The sequence below is a fragment of the Vipera ursinii genome, assembly GCF_947247035.1.
Source record: "Vipera ursinii genome assembly, chromosome: 1".
NCBI classification, from domain to species: domain Eukaryota; kingdom Metazoa; phylum Chordata; class Lepidosauria; order Squamata; family Viperidae; genus Vipera; species Vipera ursinii.
This window is the reverse complement of record NC_139512.1, coordinates 106,655,251-106,677,484: the sequence shown is the minus strand read 5'-3', so window position 1 is coordinate 106,677,484 and position 22,234 is coordinate 106,655,251. Positions and strand designations below refer to the sequence as shown.

General features: G+C 36.8%; 1 protein-coding gene across 2 annotated transcripts in view; it reads right to left on the bottom strand.

Annotated features, from left to right (window-relative positions):
* The window catches only part of MOB2 (MOB kinase activator 2), a gene marked incomplete at its 5' end in the record, with an annotated part of 109,585 nt that overhangs the window by 53,090 nt on the left and 34,261 nt on the right, over positions 1 to 22,234 (bottom strand). The window contains one exon of one of the 2 annotated variants that reach the window (XM_083348483.1): positions 21,746 to 21,795. The exons of the other annotated variant lie outside the window; for it this stretch is intronic. Within the exon in view, the coding sequence (XP_083204609.1) occupies positions 21,746 to 21,747 (2 nt within the window). Of the gene's footprint in view, positions 1 to 21,745; positions 21,796 to 22,234 lie in introns of those variants that run through there. 2 annotated transcript variants of the gene reach the window in all.

Here is a 22,234-nt window from a genome sequence, read left to right as displayed (position 1 = left end):
AAATATGACCACCTTAATAACATCACAGATTGAAACTTCCTTTGAAACAGTTCTATTCTGACTACACCATTAAGAAGGGTGTTCAGAGTTCAGGGGGAGGCTATTCCATAGGTATAGAGTATTTATTGAAAAATATTTTTTATCGCTCCCCTCCCTAAATTTGTTGAAAAGGCTGGTTATTTGTTAAAAAAGGTTGAAGATATATTCAAGGTTTGCTTCATTAGAAAAACATCTGAAATCAAAGACCTTTAAGGATTATTTTTATCTACCTTTGAACTAAAATAGCTGGGTGTGTAATCAAGCTGCAAATTATTCCAATTTTATCACTCCCTTATTTTTATTAGGTTGTTCAAGATCTTAATAAATATGAACATTTTCTTTCAGGAGTCAACCACATGAACTTCGGTGGCACTCCTATGAGAAAAAAAATCAATGTTGTTTTCCCATTTCATTTCGTATGTTTCTTTTGAGAATTATGACATACAAGGATATATATAGTTTTTCGCTGTGATCTGAAAATTAATAAAGAAAATCAATAGCTTGCCACAATCTGCTAAGCAAGAGTGTGACCTGTCCTGCTGGGGTATTTTACAATTCAGTTACCAGCAAAGCACAAAAGAGTACATAGAAAGTCACTGGTAAGGGTAACTATCTTTAAAAAAGTAATTTAAAACAATCACTTAGAAATTGAAAATTAACATGATGTCTTAGGAGCTGGCACTACACCCAGTTTAAGCAACAGGCGGGGGGGGATGTTATGTCTTTATATACTTCTCTATTGCCCTTTGCTTTTGTTCATTTCTTTTCATGATAATGCCACATTTTAAAATCAAGCTTCTGCATCTAATTTTGCGTATCAAATGTCAGGTTCTTAAATTATCTTGTGCTGAATTCCTTATATTCCCAATATCACTCCAAGAGGAGGAATCACAAAGGAATTGTTTCATTTCTTTCTATATTCAGCTATTAAGAATTTGTAACAACCTCAAGCACACACAGCATGAAGGGAGGGGAAAGCAGGGTGGCTGCATGCTAAAAGCTGCTTAAGTAGATTTAGAATAGTGAATTGAAGTTAATAAAATAGTTAAAAATATATTTCAAAGGTCCTACTTTAACCTTTTTTTAAAAAATAATAATAATGCAGTCTTATAATAATAAAAATTTCTCCTGTTTAACATATTTGTAAGTGGAACTACCAACAAAAGGCACAGATTACAACTAAGCATGCTTAACTACATGTTGAATTGTGGGCAATGTTCTTAAACATCCCAAAATATAAGGCTGCTACTCCCCAAAACCCATGTTTATAACATTGCGTGCATTTTTTATTTTTTTTTTAGAAAGGAGGAGCAGGAGAAGAATTCCTGTTTATTTTCCCCTCCTTCTACAGCAAAGTTATAATCAGGTGATTGTGCATAAGCACATTTGCCCAAATACAGGAAGCGACTCCACAGCCTGCCAATTTGCTCCACCCAAGTGCTCCCAGTTGGTATAAAAAGCACTGCTGCAAAATATAGTCCCTGACATAATCCAGGAGAAGGAAAGTTTGGCGGTACTATGGGAAAAGAGTAACAAGGCTACATTTTAAAAGGGAGAGTAAATCACTTCAGCTTTTTGGAATGAGAACAGCTTATAATAAGTTTTACCTTTCAGGGTTTGTAGAAATACAATGAAATACTGTAATAAATCTGAGCTCATTCCCACACCATTAGGCAAACATTTAACAATTGACTTTATAATATCTTAAAGACATTGATTACTATATCTTTTAATTTCACCTTACTTTCATCAATTGCATGACTGTAGCCTTGAGACACAAAATATGTATATGTTCACATATGTAGCAAAACCAAAGGTAGGCAGAGACAATGATAACATATTAACAAAACAGACGCATGGTGTGGTGTAGGCACTCTTTCTTTGCAAGAAAAAAAGCAGGGTATATACAAATGTAACAATCTGACATTTGTGACTACATATTAAAATGGATACTCACTGCTATATAAGATTTCTGAAGGTGTAGTTTGAGTTTACTTCCAATTATTATTATTTTTTATTTTTAATTCCATTTATATCCCACCCTTCTCCGAAGACTCACTTTTTCAGTCAAGTTCAGCTACTGATGACTACTACATGGACATACCTAGGCAGTATTCTTGCCAATGCTATGGAAGTGGTTTGTCATTGCTTACTTCTGGTATGGGTTTAGATGTCCTAGTCAAGCCTATTATTTGGGGATTTTCTGGTTGCCTCTGTTCCTAATTAGGCCTAACTTTGCTTCACTTCTAAATCCTGACAAGACCAGCTACTGCCAAGAAAAAACCGTACGGGCAAATGTCACATGCACATTCCTATAGCTTCATTAATCACAGTTGTTTTACACATGTCATTCAGCCATTCTGTTACTAACGTTCTGTATACCTCTTGAACAGATGAGTCACTCACTAGAAGTCGGCCTGCATTAGAACTGGATTTCCATTATTTCAATTATCCATAGAAGTCATTCGTTGTGTCTTAGTACTTCAGCCCTAACTGTCACCAGGCAGTCGGGATGAAAACAACAGCAACAAGAAAATCAGGTAGCTCTGGTGGCAAATCCAGTTCTAATGCAGGCTAACTGCTAACAAATTGCAACAAAATGCCTAAGATTTAGCAATGAATTTAAGCTGTCAAAAAAAAATCTGCTGCAGGAAGGAAGAACTTTGAAAGGTCTTGATTCTATCTTTTACGGATTTTGATTTTCTTACACGTCTACCCTGTTAAAACCTATTTTTGAAAAAGCTCAAGAGATTAAACAAATCTATATGATGAAAAATGATTTGCAGATTACAGATGCACATCCTGGGTTGGATTCCCCTCAACCAGCTCCTCCTTTCAGATGGGAGCACCTGCTCCACTAACTACGGTAGATGCTTCTATGTACTAAAGAGGAAACAATTTCCAATGCCCCCCAGCATTACCTCTGTGATATTCCAGGAGATCCAACAGCCCTTTAGAGCAGATCCTTATAGTGTTGTACATGGGACAGATTAACAACAACAAAAAAAAGCTTCCTATTTTACTGATTGCAATGTATTATTTGCAGAATTGTGCAATGAAAAATGAATCAGTTTTTTTTTAAAATCAAGTCCCAAATAGTTGGTTCGTAGTATCTTTCTAAGCTAAGTCTAGGTCAAAAGTGAGAGGCATTACGTTCTTCCTCCCAGGCTGATCTCAGCTGGCATTGAGAGGTTTGGAAAAAGAAGGGTCTGAGGACTGCCTACTGTAGAATTCCACAGGGCTTCGCATTCTCCCCACTTCTTTTCCACAGGCTCTGGGTGAGGGTAGTGCAGGGTCAGGTGTCATACATGATATAAAGTGATACCCGTCTGCCACAGAAATCCAGGCTCAGTACCTGGAGGCTATGAGAATCTGGATGGGGAGGATCAGGCTTAAGCTGATTCGCAGCAAACCAAGCGGCTTCAGATTCTAGAATGTTCTCTTTCCAGGGACTTCACAACTGTAGTTCTTAACAGGCTTCCACTCCTGCAGGCAGAACTCATGTATAATTTGGTGATCCTTCTTGACTCAAGGCTCCTGTTCAACGAGCAGATGGCAGCTGTGGCTATTAGACGAATCCATCTTATACGTCAATTGTGATTTTTCAGGAATTGTGAGAGGACCCTCTCACAATTACACAGACCTTAGTCACCTCCCATCTGGATCCCTGCAATATGAAGTGTTTTATGCTCATTGATTATTTTTTTCTGGTAGCTGTGAGCCACTTAGCATGATTGTGTGACACAGGTAGTCACAAGAATCTGAATGATTGCCCTTGTTACTAGTACTGTTTATTTGCAAATATCTAAATTCTGCTTGTCTAAACATAGAGCCATGATAATAAGCACAGCAGATTTGCCACGAGGAATGGTCAACTTGCTTTCTGAGACAAATTCTTTCTATTCAACATAGCCATGTAAACATGCATGTGGGTTTCCAGATTTTACCCCACTATCTTATAAATAGCAATATCACTAACTGCATCTAATTAACAAAACAAATAACATACACTATGTAGTTTTGCTTTTTTATAACAGTCAAAAAAATTTGAACTATAGTATTAGCTACCCACAAATACATAATGGCCTTATTTTAAATCTAAACCAAACCTTTCTATGTATAGAAAGAAGCAAAAGAGAGTTTATTTCAATTCCAAAGTTTCTGGACTTCATATCAATTCTGGGCATTTTTTTTTAAAAAAAGCAGATATTAAAAATCAAAAGAAAAAGAATACAGCTGACCAGAAGATAGAACTATTTGTTGGAAAAGAAGTAGGTTCCTTAATGTTTTCAGTATTTCTTTTATAAAACCATGAAATATTACAAACTGAAAATTCCAAAAAACAAACATCAATTGGAGGAAGGGGATGAGGAAGACACATGAGTGACTACAGTTAATTTCTACTGACAAAATGTATGGTTGGTATCGCTTGCTCTCACTGGCACCCCGTTCATGCATCTGTCATACTTCTTCTACAACATCGTTCCCACTGTGAGTGGTATTGGCAACAAATGTAGAATATTCCATGTGTTATGAGCACTTTTTCAAAATGTCGGTGACCAGTCACAAAACAATCATTTAGTAGAAGCCAAACTGCTGAAATTCTTTCTGTAATTATATACTTTGGTTTCCCAAGATGTTCTCCACCATTTCAGTTTACATTTGACTTATGTCTGGCCTGCCTTATCTGGGACCGACAGGCATAACCAAAAATACATGTTATGCTTGAGAACGATACTTTGTTTCCCATTCCTTTCCTTAACGAATCTGAAAAATAAAATGAAGATCAGGAAGCCTCCTAGGTGACAAGGTGCATGTTGGTGGAACGCTATATGACTTAGGAGCATCACTAGGGATCCCAGCTCAGCAGATTTCCCCAATCTTTTGATGCATATTTAGAGAGGAAATCTGCAAGATGCATCCATTCCACTGACAAAAATACATCATTCGACATCATCAACTAAAGAATCTCTCCTACTGAGAGAAGTAATAGAAACAGTATGTAGTTGCTCAGCTTTTTCATAACACCACCCTCTTACATCAAGAGAAGTTAACAAGAGCAAGCTTTTATTTTTATTTAATTAAAATCAAACAGAAATGCAAATATTTTTAAGCAGTTTAAAATATCAACAACTGCACTTGCAATGTGATCAAATAAATATTCTAAATGGAAGAATGGAATAAACATCAGTGTAAAACAAAACACTGTATAAGCTTATTTCCATGTATAGTTGGTTTTTATCTGTAAAGTCACATCTCAGTCCTCCATCTGAAGTGATCTATATATTTAATTTTTAAAAAACTTGTTTTTCAGGATTTCCCAATTTTTAGGTCACAAAGCCAGGCACACAGCTGGAAGGTGATCCAATATAGAAGGAAGCAGTTTGGAAAAGCGCTTCCTCTCATTACACAGCTGCCAAATAGCTTATCTCAATTTGTCAGCAAAACCTCAGAAGGGCTATTGAGAAATACCAGATTTATTGCCAAATATCCCTTCTTTTATCTATTACTAAGGACCCAATTTGCCACAAATGTTGATGACAGTCCACAACACAGAGACACAACTTCACAATAAGTTACATACCAACAACTGATCCTATCCAATCCTACAATAAATCACAGACATACTATAGTAGGAAGCGTTTACCTTACCAAATTCAGGAAGTTTCTTCATCTAAAGCAGACATGTCAAACACAAGGCCCGGAGGCCAGATCCGGCCCGCGAAGTGGTTTCATGTGGCCCGCGAAGCCATCCTGGAAACAGTGAGGGAACGGCCCCCACTGCCTTGGCCCTGGCCCAGAGACCCTCCTTCTGCCAGAGACCCTCAGATCTGTCCCACTCCTGCCCAGGCCCCCATAGGCACCCTTGATGCGAACGATGTAGAGCTGGCCACGCCCACCCAGTAGGCCATACGCACTCTAGCCATGCCCACCCAGTAGGCCACACCCACCCAGGCCATACCCACCTGGCCCCCTGAGGGCAACCACAATGCTGATGCGGCCCTCAATGAAATTGAGTTTCACACCCCTGATCTAAAGTATAAACCTTAAAAAGATTGCTAGATGGTAACAAAAAATTGTTAAAAGGGTAACAAAGTTGTCATACGGTAATATCCTAATGGTAACAACCAATCTTTTCAGTTTAGATCTGGCATGAAGGCTACTAAAATAAACTATTGTGTTAACCAACCTGTTACAAAAACAATAAAAAGGAGCCTGAACAGGACTGAAGCTGTAACAGGAATGCACAGACAATGAATATACATACATCCACTGTCTTCTGAAGTGCCATCCAGCTTACACAATATTCTAAAATGTCTTCTGGCTACGATTAACTATGTGAATACCATGAACCATATTACATTAAAGGAGTAAGCAAAATAAGATAAAAAAAGACATCATCTATGTTTCCAATAATCAAAATCTTGAGAATTCTGCTTGAAAGAACGAGACATTGCTATTTGCCAAAGCCTAGTACACAAGTCTCAGACAACAAAAATAAAACCTATTCCAACTCCCACACATAAAACTTATCCCAACATAATATGGCTGAGTTTGCTATATTATGCTTACTTAATTCTAAAAAAGAAGCAATCTAAATTATATGAGTAAGGTAATTACTCCTCCATTATATGAGTAATGTATGAGGTGCAATCTAAATCTCATTTGTCTTTGACTTGGTATCTCTCAACTGAATTTTTCCTTCTTAAGAGAAACTATATTACCAACTCTTAAGAAATACCAAGCATCAAGTTACTGTCCTAGGAAAATCAGGTAGCTACAGTAACAGAAAAAGCAATTTATATTCCTGGTGGCCAAATGCAAGACCCTTTACAAACGAGATTTTATACATACACCACGCACGCACCTAACTCATTTTCAGTTTTCAACACTAAACTGAGTAAAAATATTTTTAAAAAATATGATCTGGAAGAAGCGACCAATATAAAAAGAGACACATAAAGCTCAGTGGTGTGACAGTTGTATACAGAACATGTTGTCTTCCTCACTGATGTTGACTTCTGCCGGAAATGGGACTTAAGACCAAAAAGGGACCAGAAGCTAACTGCTTATTATGTTGCCCTGTTTGAAATCAACTCCCTTCTCATTTGAGAGTTAGTCTGCATTTAGTTGTTTACAAATGATTATCCCCAGGAAGACAGAAAACTGCAGTTTCAGGATTGCCATTTTAATTCTTCATACCAAAACTTGTTAAAATAAACCAATCAGGTTCTGACGACAAAGAAAACAGTCTCTCCCAGACAACTTGCTCTTTAACTCTCCAAAATACCCTCTATCATTTAGACTGTCCTGACATTCTTCTTGTATCTGCCAGACACTGATATATGGGTCTCAGCAACAACATAACTAACAGAGCTCTCCAGAAACCTTTCTAAAATATGCCTCCCACTCACTGCCTCCTCCACTGAAATTCCTTCACTCTCCAAGTTGAACATACAAAGTTTTTCTTAATAGGATAAAATAGATTTTATAAAAAGTCACCCAGAAAATGTTTATAACAAAGTGAATTTAAAAGTGGGAAAGCATTTTTTTAACAAAGCCTTGAGGGATTTCTCAAAGCTTGGCATGAAAAAAAGTGTGTGTGTGTGTGTGTGTGTGTGTGTGTGTGTGTGTGTGTGTGTGAATTCTGTAAACCCTGTCTGGATAATCTAAATTCCAAAATGGCACAGATAACAGAAATGTACTATGACAGAACTTAGTCAGAGGTTTCTAAGAACCTGTTAGTATTTTATTATGTTTATCTGGGCAAATCAACCAAATATGTATGTATATTTGTGGATGCATATTTGTACTTGAATATTGATGCATGTATGTATGTAATCATAACAAGAACTGCTATTTTTATTTGGTTGAAAGCGATATGAGATCATAATCAGAATTAAATCATTACAACTGGGTATTCCGGTAAAACAGAATTCCATCATTAAATTATTGATAAAAAGGATGCATAAACAGAACGAACCTAATGAGGCATAAGCCTATTATATTTGCAATTGCAACTGCATTTTCAGAAGAAGGAACTTAACGAATCATTAATAAACTAACAGTGCTGAATCAACACACGATTATTTCAATGGAGCTTCTTTTAACAGGATTAAATCTGGATTTTGCTCATAAAAGGATATTTAAAAAAAAAATTAAAGGAAAGATTCTCCATTTCCTAGAAGTTCAGGGCTTAACATTATATGCTTTAGGTTCTTATAACAAAACTGTTTCAAGTTCTGCCTTCTCATGATCAAGCAAATGTCCTACTGCCCGATCAGCCCCACTTAAACTCCGCTTACATATGGAACCAGTTATATTGACTAGGAATCCCATCTGGAATGTCTATTTTTTTTGTTACTTCATAATCTAGAATCTATGATTAAAATATAAGAGGAAATATGCCACAGGTTAATAACATGGAGGAGGGCAGGCATTCAGAAATGGTGTGAGATGTGCAGTAGGAATATCCCTTTAGAGCAGCTAAAGTGATAACATGAAATTTAGTGGCACCTTATGCACATACAGGAGTATCTTCTGTTCAAATAGGACAAATTCTAATCTCTCCGGGACAAGCCTGCTCCTTATAGCAAAACTGATTTAAATGATAATTAAAAGCAACATTTATAAGACCTTGGTCAACAGTGGCCCAAACTCTTAGAGACCTAATAAATATTCAAGTACTCACTTTATTTTATAAAGCAGTCATTCACAAGATTATCAATAATATACATAATAAAAGGACTGAGTTAATGGCTATATTCACTACATGATGCAGTTAGATTTCTTAAATGTCTAATGTCTATTATAAATAATGTATTTATAGTACATTATTTACAAAAATGTAAATATCATGCAAGTAAAATGTCATCTACTAATTAGGACCAAATGTTTGGGGAAAAAGCAGGTTCTTCCATAAAGGAAAAAAAGTAAGAAATACATTTTTAGCTGACTAAAAAATCCATAAACTTTAGTTCACTAGTTCTAGTAAAGTTCCTGACAACTGCAGTTTTATGCAGTTCTTCTATAATACCATCTTCAACACAGATGAGTTCCTAGTACTGCAGAACTTAGAGTGCAATTTTCTGCGTTCCAGAATGTCCTTTAATTTTGAAAATTGGCTCTGGCAATTCCACCTCTTCTCAATTTTGAATAAACTCAAGATCCCATGCTATACATGCTCATATTTCCTTTTTGTTGAACAAAAACAATTTATTTATTCAAGAGGGCTAAGCATATTTTAAGGTCCCTTCAACTAAAACTATTAATTACAAATGGCCTTTGTAATTTAGGATGGCAAGTTTAACAGGCTTTCTCAAACTCATATAACTTACTACCTTCACAAATAGGAATATTCTAACTTACTAGACACATATCATACCAAGTGGAAACACCTGACTTTGGCTAAACTCAGAAGAACCAAGCTGGATCAGATCTGGTTAATACTTGGAGAGGAATTCACCAGGAAATTCCAGGACTGGAATAGAATAGAAACAGACATCCTGACAAAGACAATAGTCGGCCTTTCCATATAGTGATTATGAAAATAAGACATGTCACTACAGTAACAGCAAATGATATCGTTACCAGGAATCACACTTGGTTGTGTGAGACTTTATTAAAGATATATATCCATTAAAAGCTGATACTAAAAAAAATAACAATAGTACTGTGCAGGTATAGTACAAGACAATATTTGCATAGTTGGATCAATATCTTAAAAATTATGCCATAATAAGGTGTCTTTCATTTTGGTTTAATGATTATGTGAATACAGTCATGGTGATATATAAGCTATATTTTACGGCCAGGCATTATTAATCAAATACGATTAGAACAAGCCATGGTTAAACACTACATGAAACCAGTCATTTTGGTGATAAGAAAAAGTATTACATCAGAGATGAAAAAATGGCAACTATGACATTTGACATTCTGTAGGACCACATGAAAATATCTGATGAAGCTCTCACATCAATAGGAGATCCCCAAAAGACACCCAGCCCCAACAAAATGAGTTGAGGTCATACTACTGAATTTCAGCATTGTTACCCATTTCACCTTATTATGGTATAATTCAAGATATTGGTCCAAATATGGAAATATTGTCCTATACTATACCTGCACAGTACTATATTATTTTTGTTAGTATCGGCTTTGTATGCATATATGTCTTTCATAAAGTCTCACAAAATCAAGACAGATTCCTAGTAATTATATCATAAGGGTGATGGGAGACCGTTTGGGATCTATAAAGTGCTCATTTCTCCATTACACCTACACATTTTTTGTTGCTGAAGTTCTAAAAGACCTAAACAACTTTTTTTCAAAATAGAAAATAGACTCCATCTTGTGGAGGACATATAAAATTGCAAAAAAAAACCCTGCAAAAATATTGCTTTAAAAATCCTGATTCCTGACTTCAATAGCTTTTATATAATATTGTTGCATGCTGAAGAAACTTGGTGCTAAAAGTGACAGAGTTACTTATGAAAACAACTATTTTATGCTTTTAAGATATTTTAAAAAGTTATGTAAACGTGACGATGTTTTGATATTAGACCAACTTCTAAGATTTTTCTATACCTATAGCTGAATAATGGATTTAGTGAATGCTGCCCTCTAGTGCACAAAAATGCTAGAAAAGCAAGATATTTAAATATTCTTTACATAAAATATTGTTCAGCTTTGGACTATAACTCAATATACTATAAACACCTTACTTACGAGTAAATACTTAATATTCATTTGAGCACTTTAACTAATTCCTAGATACCCAAGTGGGAAAAATATTTTACTATCCCAATGTGATATGTACACTAGAAATTAAACGCCAGAAATTAAATCACCGAAAGAAAAAAAAACACATTGAAAAGCTATCTATAGAAGCTACAGAAAGAACCTATCATAACCTATAATGTTTCAGACCTCTATTTTTACTTCAAAATCAGCTTTACATCACTTCTAATTTTAGTTAATCTACTTTAAAATATATTTTGACCTCCAGCCATTGTATCTGTTTTTAATGGAACTTCTAAATTTTGAGCAGTACAGTTGATATTTAGTGGTATTAATTAAAAACAGTAAAAATGTGAAATATTTTGAAATATCTAGTTATATGGGAACTAAGAAATATAACATTATATATGTTAGTCATAAGTTATCAAGACATAAGATTATATGAACTTACTTAACCCAATGAAATTCAAGGCTCACTGACTTAAGAAAAACAATGTAATTAAACCTTTGCTGATTAATGTTTGGAGGTCCAACAAAGAATTTAATCCATTAAGATTTTCTTACCTGAAAGTAATGAACAACTAAAGAGTTGGGGATAATGGCCAAAGTAGGTCCTACTAGTAACAACTGTTCCCACCCTTCTTTGAATTATGAAGTTAACTAAAGTCAGTGCTTAACATAGCCTTTTTTCTTACTTTGTATTCTTGCATTTCAACTGTATCTACTAATATACTGAAGCATTAATAATTACTACTCTACTATCTTGCTTCATTTCTAATTCACAAGAAAAAAGTCAGTTATACAAATATTTCATAAATTGCATATTCTGTTAAAAAAACAGTTTGGGTGCATTTTGGAATATTAGTGTCCTTCTGTTGATCTTGAATATTTTTAGTAACATACATGCTAGCAGCCAAATGCCTAAGGAGACCCGAGCAGGATATAAGTGGAAAAGACCTCAGCAATTCCATTTATGTTATTCAGCATCTAATATTGGAGGCAAAGTATAGTCAACAATGACATTCCTGTCTTCCCTTTTTTAAATCAGTCCATATTAGTGCAATTATTATATTAGATCCCTAAACTTTATGCAATGTGAAGTACTTACTATTTTCTGTTGTTTCTGTCCCCAGGTTCTAATATTATTTATCTACACCATACACAATTTGATAGGGCTCTATCAAAACTTTGCTATTTACCATTAAGTAAAGCAGAGTAAGTATACTCTAGTTTCTATTATTTAGAATACAATTTATTTGATTAGCATCTTCCATCTCCATGTTCCATACAGGTAGTCCTTGACTTACGACTACAACTGAGCCGAAAATTTCCATTGCTAAGTGAGATATTTGTTAAGTAAGTTTGGCCCCATTTTACAACCTTTCTTGCCACAGTTGTTAAGTGAATCACTGTAATTATATCTGGCTTCCCCCCATTAACTTTGCTTATCATAGGGTTGCAAAAGATGACCACATGACCCTGGGACATTGCAACTGTCATAAAGACTATGGGGATGCTGCAACAGTCATAAGTGTGAAAAATGGTAATAAGTCACTTTTTTCAGAGTTGCTGTAATTTTGAACAATCACTAAATGAACTGCTGTAGGTGGAGGACTATCTGTATTGATTTTGTAATCACCAGCAATAAACAATATTCCAATTCTGACCATATTATAGATATGCACACAAGTAGAAAAGAGAAGATGATCAATTAATACCTTTGTTCACTCCTCTCTCTCATGTATTTTGTATGTTTGACTTAAATTTAAATCTATAGTTCACAAAGCCTTCACCTTTTGAATATCATAAAAAAATAAGACAGAAATCCCAGTATGAAGCAGTGATTTTTAAGTCCTTTAATAGAAAAGCTTTCTTGAACTTAGGGATGCAGTGTGTAGAATCCATACACAAAATACACATGCTTGTTTTATGTTACTGAGCCACTTTAAAGTTTATACATCTGAGTCTTTTATTGTATTATATTTTGTTACAGTCAATTTTTGTACTGTAACTTTAAGAATGAAAGTCTCTTCTCCTTATCCCTTTTTTGACACAGAGTTATCTTGAATTTTAGAAAATGACATGCCTGCCTCCAATATTTTTCTTCCTTCTTGTTTGTTTACATGCAGATATAGTATTGGAAAAGGAATGCAAGAGTTGTTAAAGAAAGCAAACCAGATAACTTAGTTCTGGGAAAGGAGATAATGGGAGAAAGAGACCCTAATAATCCCACCCTGAATCTATTTGTATTAGAAGGATAGAAGAACACTTTGGCAGACTTTTAAGATTCCATTACTATGTCTTGAAACAATAAAGTAGTATTCCTGTGGTGTGTGTTTTCTGACCTAGGGACTCAAAGGGATAATACTACCCTTGAATTGCTCTATCTGCTTTTTCATTATTGTTTTAATGCAGACATGTCAAACTCACGACGTCACGTGATATCACATAATGTATCAGAGCTTTTTTGCCATTGCCAGCAATGGGGTGGGCGCGGTTTCTTCATGATGCGTCTGGCCCGTGGGTCGGCAGTTTGACACCCCTGTTTTAATGCATCCTTGACCTTTACATTTTTTTTGGAAAAAACTTTAATTTTTTAAAAAAATAACTTTTAAAAATTAAAGTACAAAGTATGCAAGCCAAGAAAAGTATGTATGTATTTATGTATGTATGTAGGGATGCGGTGGCTCAGTGAGTTAGGACGCTGAGCTTGTCGATCAGAAGGTTGGCAGTTTGGCAGGTCAAATCCCGAGTGCCGCGTAACAGAGTGAGCACCTGTTACTCGTCCCAGCTTCTGCCAACCTAGCAGTTCGAAAGCACGTAAAAATGCAAGTAGAAAAATACGGTGGGAAGATAAGTGTTCTGTGCGCCTTTGGCGTCTAGTCATGCCGGCCACATGACCACAGAGACGTCCTCGGACAAGTGCTGGCTCTTCGGCTTTGAAATGGAGATGAGCACCCACCCCTAGAGTCAGAAACAAGTAGCACGCATGTGCGGGGGAACCTTTACCTTGTGTGTGTGTGTGTGTGTGTGTGTGTGTGTGTGTGTGTGTGTGCGCGTGCAAGAGGTAAAAACAACTGCCTAATGTGCAATCAGCCCAGGTTCGAATCTCAGAAGGGTATGGCTGACTGATGAAAACTAATAAGTTTGAAATGCATCTCAGTCTCCCTTAATTCTTTGTTAGTAATTTACACAAATATATGAGCTGTCCGGTGTGACTACTGCCTGTTCGATGGCCTTCAAGATAGGCTGAAAACAGGAAATAAAGATTTGCCCCATGTTTGGGGCCTAGCAAGGTAATCTAAATAGTTAACAAAGTATTTGACACATATCTCCCCTTGCAGAAGCTAACAAAGCGAGAGAGATCCTGTGGCTCAAGAGGTAAATAACACTGCCTAATGTGCAATCAGCCCAGGTTCGAATCTCAGAAGGGTATGGCTGACTGATGAAAACTAATATATATATATATATATATATATATATATATATATATATATATATATATATATATATATATATATATATATATATATATATATATATGGATCCTTGGTTTTTCGGGTTTTTCCCCGCGTAGAACTAAAGGTGTAGGCGCAACGTTTCGACGGAATCCCATCCGTCATCATCAGGCTTTAGCTTCCTTCTTCTGGGAGAAGCATGTGGCTGTTTGTTCCTCTTTTTTAAACTGCCAGAGGGGGTGTGTTCTGTGGAGGTGTGCTCTGATTGGGTAGGGGACCAAGTGTGTTCTGATTGGGTGGGAGTGTGTTTTGAATGGTGAGTGTGTTCTGATTGGGTGGGGGGGTTGTTCTGAGTGGATGGGCTGGTCTCAGCTGCCAGCTCCAGACCTGAGCTGGTGAGTTGTGCTGCTTTTGTTCGGCTTCGTGTTTGTGGTGGTGCCATGTTTTTATAGTGGGTGTCAATTTGCTTATTGTGTGGTTTGGAGGGGTTTAAAGTGGCTGATGTTGCAGCTGTAGTTAGGTTTCTGTTTTGTGGTTGTGTGTCTTTATCGTTGTGGGTTCGGATTTGCTTTTTGAATGGTTGTGTGGTGGTGATGTCATGTGATGTTATCATGAGTTTGGGTCTGGTATCATTCTTGGTGGTTGGGCCTCGTCTGTCAATCAAGGCGGGTTTCCAAATGGCTGGTAGACGAGAGGTATCATCTCGTTTATTCATGCTGTGGGGGCGTTTTTCTATCTCAATGGCTTCTCTGATTATTCTGTTGTTAAAATGTTCAATTTTGGCGATAGTTTTGGTTTTTTTAAAATCAATTTCATGTCCCGTGGCTTCAAAGTGTTGGACCAGGGATGAAGTTTGTTCTCCCTTTCTGAGTGAGTTTTTGTGCTCTTCAATGCGTGCACTTATTCTTCTGTTGGTCTGTCCGATGTATGTGGTGGGGCAGGTGGTGCATGGGATTTCGTATACTCCTTGGTTTTCTAACCCAATTATGTCCTTGGGGTTTCTTAGGATGGTGGATATTTTTCTGTCTGTGTAGAATGCTGTTTTGATGTTGTGTTTTTGGAGGACCTTGCTGATTCTGTCTGTGGTCCCTTTTAAGTATGGGAGGAGGGCTTTGCCATTTTCTTGTTCTCTGTCTTGGGTTTTTGTGGGTGTCTCTCTTCGGATTAAGTTGGTAATCGTGTTTCTTTGGAATCCATTGGCTGTTAGTACATTAGTGAGAGTGTGTAGTTCGGTTTTTAGGTGTTGTTCGTCAGCTAGGTGTTTGGTTCTGGAGATGAGTGTCTTGGCTACGGAGTTGATCTGTGCTGGGTGGTGGTGTGAGAGTGCGTTCAGATAGCGGTTTGTGTGTGTTTTTTTATGGTAGATAGTGTGTCCTAGGGAGCCGTTGGATTTCTTGTAGACTAAGACATCAAGGAAGGGAAGTTGATTGTTAGCTTCTGTTTCCATGGTGAATTGTATTTTGGGGTGTAGGCTATTGAGGTGTATGAGGAAGTCATCCAGTTTTTCTTTGCCATGTGGCCAGATTACGAAGGTGTCATCTACATATCTGAGCCAGAGTTTGGGTTTGTGGTTGGATTTTTCTAGAGCGAGGGTTTCAAAGTGTTCCATGTAGAGGTTTGCGATGACAGGTGAGAGGGGTGATCCCATGGGTGCTCCTTCCATTTGTTTGTATCTTTGTCCATTGTAGATGAAGTATGTGTTAGATAGGCAGTGGTTGGTCAGATCTAGGATGTGTTTTGGGGGGTTGTATTTATTTAGGATAGCTGTCAAGGCTTCTTTGATTGGCACTTGGGTGAAGAGGGATACAACATCGAAGCTCACAAGTAGGTCACAGGGCTGTAAGTTTAGTTTTCTTATGATCTCTATGAATTGGAATGAGTTTTGTACGTGTGAGGTGATGGAATCTGCATAAGGCTGTAGTTGTTTGGCAAGAAATTTGGCTAGATTTTGTAGAGGTGAGCCTATGGAGCTGACTATGGGTCTGAGTGGGGTTCCTTCTTTGTGTATCTTGGGCAGACCATAGAGCTTAGGACATCTGGATGATTTTTCTCTGGGAATGATTGTTTTCTGGATCTCTTCACTGATGGGTGTGGCTTTTATTTTTGATTTTGTGGTTTTTTCCAGGTAGGTGGTGGGATCTGTCTTGAGGAGTTTGTATGTGGAGTCTCGGAGTAGGTTGGATAATTTGGTATGGTAGTCAGATGAGTTCATTACCACCGTGGCGTTGCCTTTGTCTGCTGGCAGAATGATTATGCTGGTGTCATTTTTTAGGTTAAGTAGTGCTGTCTGTTCCTCTTTGGGTAAGTTGCTTTTGGGTGGTTTGCTGGTGCAGAGGATGTTGGTAACTTCGAGTCTGATTTTGTTGGCGTCATCAGGGTTAATTTTGGTCAGGCTGGATTCGACTCCGCATATAATGGTTTCCGTGGGAATGTGTTTGGGAGCGACTGCAAAATTAAATCCTTTAGACAGGACGTTGGTTTCGGCTTTGGTGAGAATCCTATCTGAGATGTTGTGCACAGTTTGTTTCATGTGTTGCTGTGGGAGAGGAGGGGTTTGTTTCTGGCGTTCCTTTAGTCTTCGGAGTTTATTGGTGTGTGTGTCTGTTTTGTAGGCAGTCTCTGTTTCAGCTCTCCAGACGGCGATTTGTTTGAATTTGTCCCAAAGTGTGGGGTGGATCTTGTTGCTGAGTTTGAGGTGAAGTGTGAGGAGGTCTCTGTTGATTTGGTCCAGGAGTATATATATACAGTATATATATATATACAGGAGTATATATATACTGTATATATATATATACAGTATATATATATATATACAGATGGATCTTTGGTCATTCGGGTTTTTTCCCGCGTAGAATTTTCCCCGCGTAGAATACAATTCTACGTGGGGAAAAACCCAAATGACCAAAGATCCACATACAAACACCCGCGAAAACCTCAGAAAACATAGATAGATAGATAGATAGATAGATAGATAGATAGATAGATAGATAGATAGGATATAGATAGATAGATAGATAGATAGATAGATAGATGATAGATAGAAATAGATAGAGATACAGATAGAGATATAGATATATATCAGTACACTTAGTCCTTGAATTATAACTGGTCACTTAAGGACCATTTGGAGATTTTGAAAAAGTGTGTGTGATGGGCACTAGGCCCAAGCCCTGAAGGCAACCAAAAGAGGGGAAAGCCTTCAAGAACCTCTCTCTGTGTGTGTGTGGGGGGGGGAGGCCTGCAGAAGTGGGAAGGAAGCAGCCCAAGGGCTCTGAGGACCCTGAGGGGCAGGCATAAGATGTCTCAAGAAGTGAGAGAGGACTACGGTAGGCAGGCCTGGACCTGTGCTAGGTCTCCCAGGGCCTCTCCCATCCCTTAGGCACCCTGTGCTCCATTTAATGACCACAGCAGGGAGAGCAGGAGGTGGGAGTCATTAAACGAGGCAATCTTGCTTAACAACTGTCATGATATACGGCCGTAATGGGCAGGCTCCATTATGGTTCTAGGTCAAGGGCTACCTGTAGTCACTGATTTACCAATGAATTCACTAGTGTGATACAAACAGTAGAAGATATCTCACAGATTTCTACCATACAATAATAACACACATTGCTGCATCCTGTGATGCCTTTCCCAAAACAGATAGATCACACATATCCTTGACATCTGCAGTGGTATCAGTTTTCCAATTTCTTAATGCATCCCCAGTCTTATTAGATTTCCCCACTGCATATAACTGAATAAGTTATATCTCTCAAATGAAGCTCAAGCATACAATCTGAAATTCTTCCTATTTACACTCAAGACCTTTAATAGGTCAACCTCCTGGCTATTAAAGCTTATCAGATATTGCCTCTGTCACTGTTTTAATGATTTCCCCTGCTTTGGTTGTATTGTCCTATTAACACACCTCTGTGCAAGAATTGTGTTTAAACCTACCGGTATATCAAAATGCTGTAAGAAGCAAGGATTTAGCAAGATAAAGAGAAAGGGCTATTTTTCTCCTAATTCCAGGATTTGAAAAATGCCGTTTGCCTTTTACTCTGCCTGAAAGTGCTTGCTACTTGCTAAATGGACATCTGGTGTTATTTCAGGTTTTTTTTTCTTTTTAATAAATTTACAGCCATTTCTAAAATGCTGTTTTCACTTTGTCATTATGGGGTACTGAGTGTAGATTAATGAGAAAAAAATGAATTTCAACAATTGTAGAATCAGGCTGCAGCAGAACAAAATTGACAAAAGCGAAGGAGGTCTGAATACTTGCTGAAGCACTTTATGTCAGCCCTGAGCAAAAAGCAAAACATGCTGGCTCTCGTTGTATTACGCGGAGCAGATACAGTTGGTAATATTGTAAAAGGCTGTTTTATTCATGTTGCGCTGACTTAAAGAACCTAAATTAACTTTATTTAGCAACTTGCCTGAAGAATAACTGTATTCCCTAGTTTAACTGTTACATAGGATCACTAACATTTCATCAACTGTTACATTTCTCCAGCCAAGAGGAAATACTACTTCTGAGTAATTTACATTAGATTACAAAAAGTTTACAATTGAATATTGTAGAGTTTGTAACTTAGTTGTCATTCGAAAATGTTCAATTTGGATTAAGTTGAACTATTGGTATCCTTCAGTGCAAACTGCAAACAATGCAATCTTTTCTTTTAATCAATTTGTATGAGACACTGCCTCTGTAGGTAACAGCACTTACACCACCTTCCCTAAATTCAAAGCCTGTGTTGAGTAGTTGGATGGGAAACTACTTGGGAATTCCAGACCTGTTGGCTAGACAGGAAAATCAAAAACATATTTGTATGATTGCCAAGAAAATAAATGAATACTAAGCAGTTTCAGCTCTCATTTATATCCACAAAAGAGACAATTCTTAAGTAGCAGTAGAGATAATTCTACATATCATGTCAGCATACTTTTCAATGAAGGAGGAGTAAAGATAAAGACGCTTACAACTTCCACACATACCTAAGTCTAACTCAATCAACAAATGAAATATTTTACAGTAACCCCCACATTTCAAAGTGTTCATTGCTTTGGTGCATTTTAACTATTACCTTGGCACTTTTGTTCTGTTAAAGAAAAATGCTTTAACAATTTAACATGAGTCTGATTGTACTATATACAGATAGAATCAAACAAGGGCAAATAAGTTAACTTTTAATGTATTATAAAATTCTACAAGAAGATTTCTCAAGCTGGAGATTAGGACCCTTCCACAAGCAATTAACAGGGAGAATCGAACAATTTTAGAAAGCCTGATTAGCCTGGTACTTTTCAAAGCTACCAACAGAGATTAAAAAACAATTATTACATCTAAGAGGTATATTTATTTCTTGTCCAACTAATGAAATCATTTGTTCAGTTCAGGGATGTTCAAAGAACATTATTTATTGCTTTAGGGGGGCATAGTAGTACAAAGTTTAGAACTTCTGCACAACAGTATGAATACTATATTCCAAGCATTAAAAACCAAGTCATAACAAATTATTGAATACTTATATCAAAGAAACAAGAATACTGGTGAAATATCTATCTATCTATCTATCTATCTATCTATCTATCTATCTATCTATCTATCTATCTATCTATCTATCTATCCATCCATCCATCCATCCATCCATCTATCTATCTATCTATCTATCTATCTATCTATCTATCTATCTATCTTCTATGTACCCTCTTTCTTAAATGCCCCTCATCCTCTGAACTATGCACAAACACTGTTACCTGTTGCTTTATATTAATATTTTAAAGAAAGTAGATGAAATATAATTAGTTTCGTGTTTGATTTAAGCTATAGTTCCATTACTGATTTGCTATACTGCCCTAAAGACAAATTACCACTGCTAAGCATTATTTTTATATTTTCAATAAAGTCAGATTTTTAATGAAATTACAAGCCTCAGCTGTTCTGCATTAAAAAAGAGAAGGTAGTTTTATATACTTAGTATTACAGCATAATTCTCAATAAACCTTGGAGTCATTATAGCATGCCTAATTTGCTAAGATGGTAGAAAAAAGCCCACCTCTTTATGAAAAAAACAGACTAGAAAACATTCTGCCCCAAGACTATGGAAAGAAAGGACGGGTGAATTTCCGTATTCCCTAAAGCCTAGTGTTTCACCTAGCGATAGACTCTACAGACTCCAATAGCCTCTATCATTTAGGAACCATGTTTATCAAATGTAACTACAGATATAGCTTTCGAAAAACTCCACCTTACCACATGATATAACTGTTAATCACCATTGTTTACGAGACAATAACTTTAAAGGAATAAAATTTAAGAAAGAAGAAAACAATGCCATAGTACTTTTCCTGGATATTTTCATCAACAGAGGAAACAATGGCAAATTAGGAACCAAAGTTCATTGGAAAACAACTCTCACTATCCAAGTGCTTCACTAACAAAGCAATAAACAAGTGGGGATGGAAAAGAACATTATTCAAACTGGCATAAGTAATCTACTGTAATGCCAAAAAGGGGTGACAGACCACCTATACAAACTTTCCAACACAATGGATACCTAAGCAACTTCATCTAAATGCCTAACTACCTAAACCACCAAAACAGAATTATTGAAACTTACAAAAACATCTGAGATAATTAAAAAAAATACTACTATTCAGTATCACTGTAGCACAAAATCCACCCCCCATATGTTTAGCATACCAAAAGAACTCAGTAACCAAAGTTCAAGTCTCACCGGCTCAAGGTTGATTCAGCCTTCCATCCTTCCAAGGTGGGTAAAATGAGGATCCAGATTGTTGGGGGGGGGGACAATATGCTGACTCAGAAACTGTTCAGAGATGGCTCTAAAGCACTATGAAGAGGTATGTAAGTTTAAGTGCCATTGCTGTAGCACTTAGGAGGAGAAACAGGTAGAAGACTGGCAGACTGCATTAATGAGCACCAACTGGCACTCGGTGTATTGTATTGTATTGTACTGTACTGCACTATATTACTGCATTGCATTCGATTCATATTGTATTTTATTGTTTGTTATATTGTGAATTGCCCAGAGATATTTAGAATCATACAAACCTAAACTGAATACATTACACAACATTACAATAACTCAGTCTTGCAAATCATGGACAGACTCAACCCGTTTCAACTGCAAAACTGTTAACATTTAGAACAACCCAAATTTAAAAGTGCTAGGGAATTCCTGGAAGCTTGGCATTAAAAAAAATTACCGTACCCGTCAGTAGATACATAGAGATAAACTCCCTTTGCACACTATTTAAAGGATACAATCAAAAACTTAGGAAGAAAGCAAACAAGTTAAAATACAACCTCTCCCACAGCCAACATCCAGAAAAGCAGGAAACTGCAGCAGATAAACAATCATGGGGGAAACAATTCCCTAATCAATGAGTCATCGACAAGACATCCCACCACATCCCACCAAGACTGGCAAGGCAAGCCACTATATAGTATACAACAGCCGGCAAGCTGTTTACTTCCTTACACTGATAATGTTACCTACATAGGTAATGAACCAAGGTCACTGGTAGGTTTTTTGAGTTCTCTCTTGATTCAATTCATCTGACAGATTTTTGTTATGGAAAAAAAACTGGGAAGACCCTCACATGGGTTACCTTGAACTTACAGATAAGATGGGCTATAAATACAAAAATGACACAGTAATTAGATGCACACTATTTTGAACAATAGTGGTGATTTCTGAATCCAACTGTTGAAGCCAATCACAGACTGCAATGCCAGAAACATGGGAAGCTGCCTTCTTAGTGCAACTAACTTTATGGTAGTTAGTGCTTTTCTAGAATAAGAAAAGTGAAGGAGATGCATTTCTCATTCTGGATTATTTTCCTTACTTTGAAACCTGCCTAAGTGTAAATATAAAATTATGAGAATTATTCTAACATTTCTCAATCTATTAATTAATCAGCATGCTTTTTAAGATAATAGATAAAATAATGTTAAATTTATATCCAACCTTTTGATCGCAAGTTTA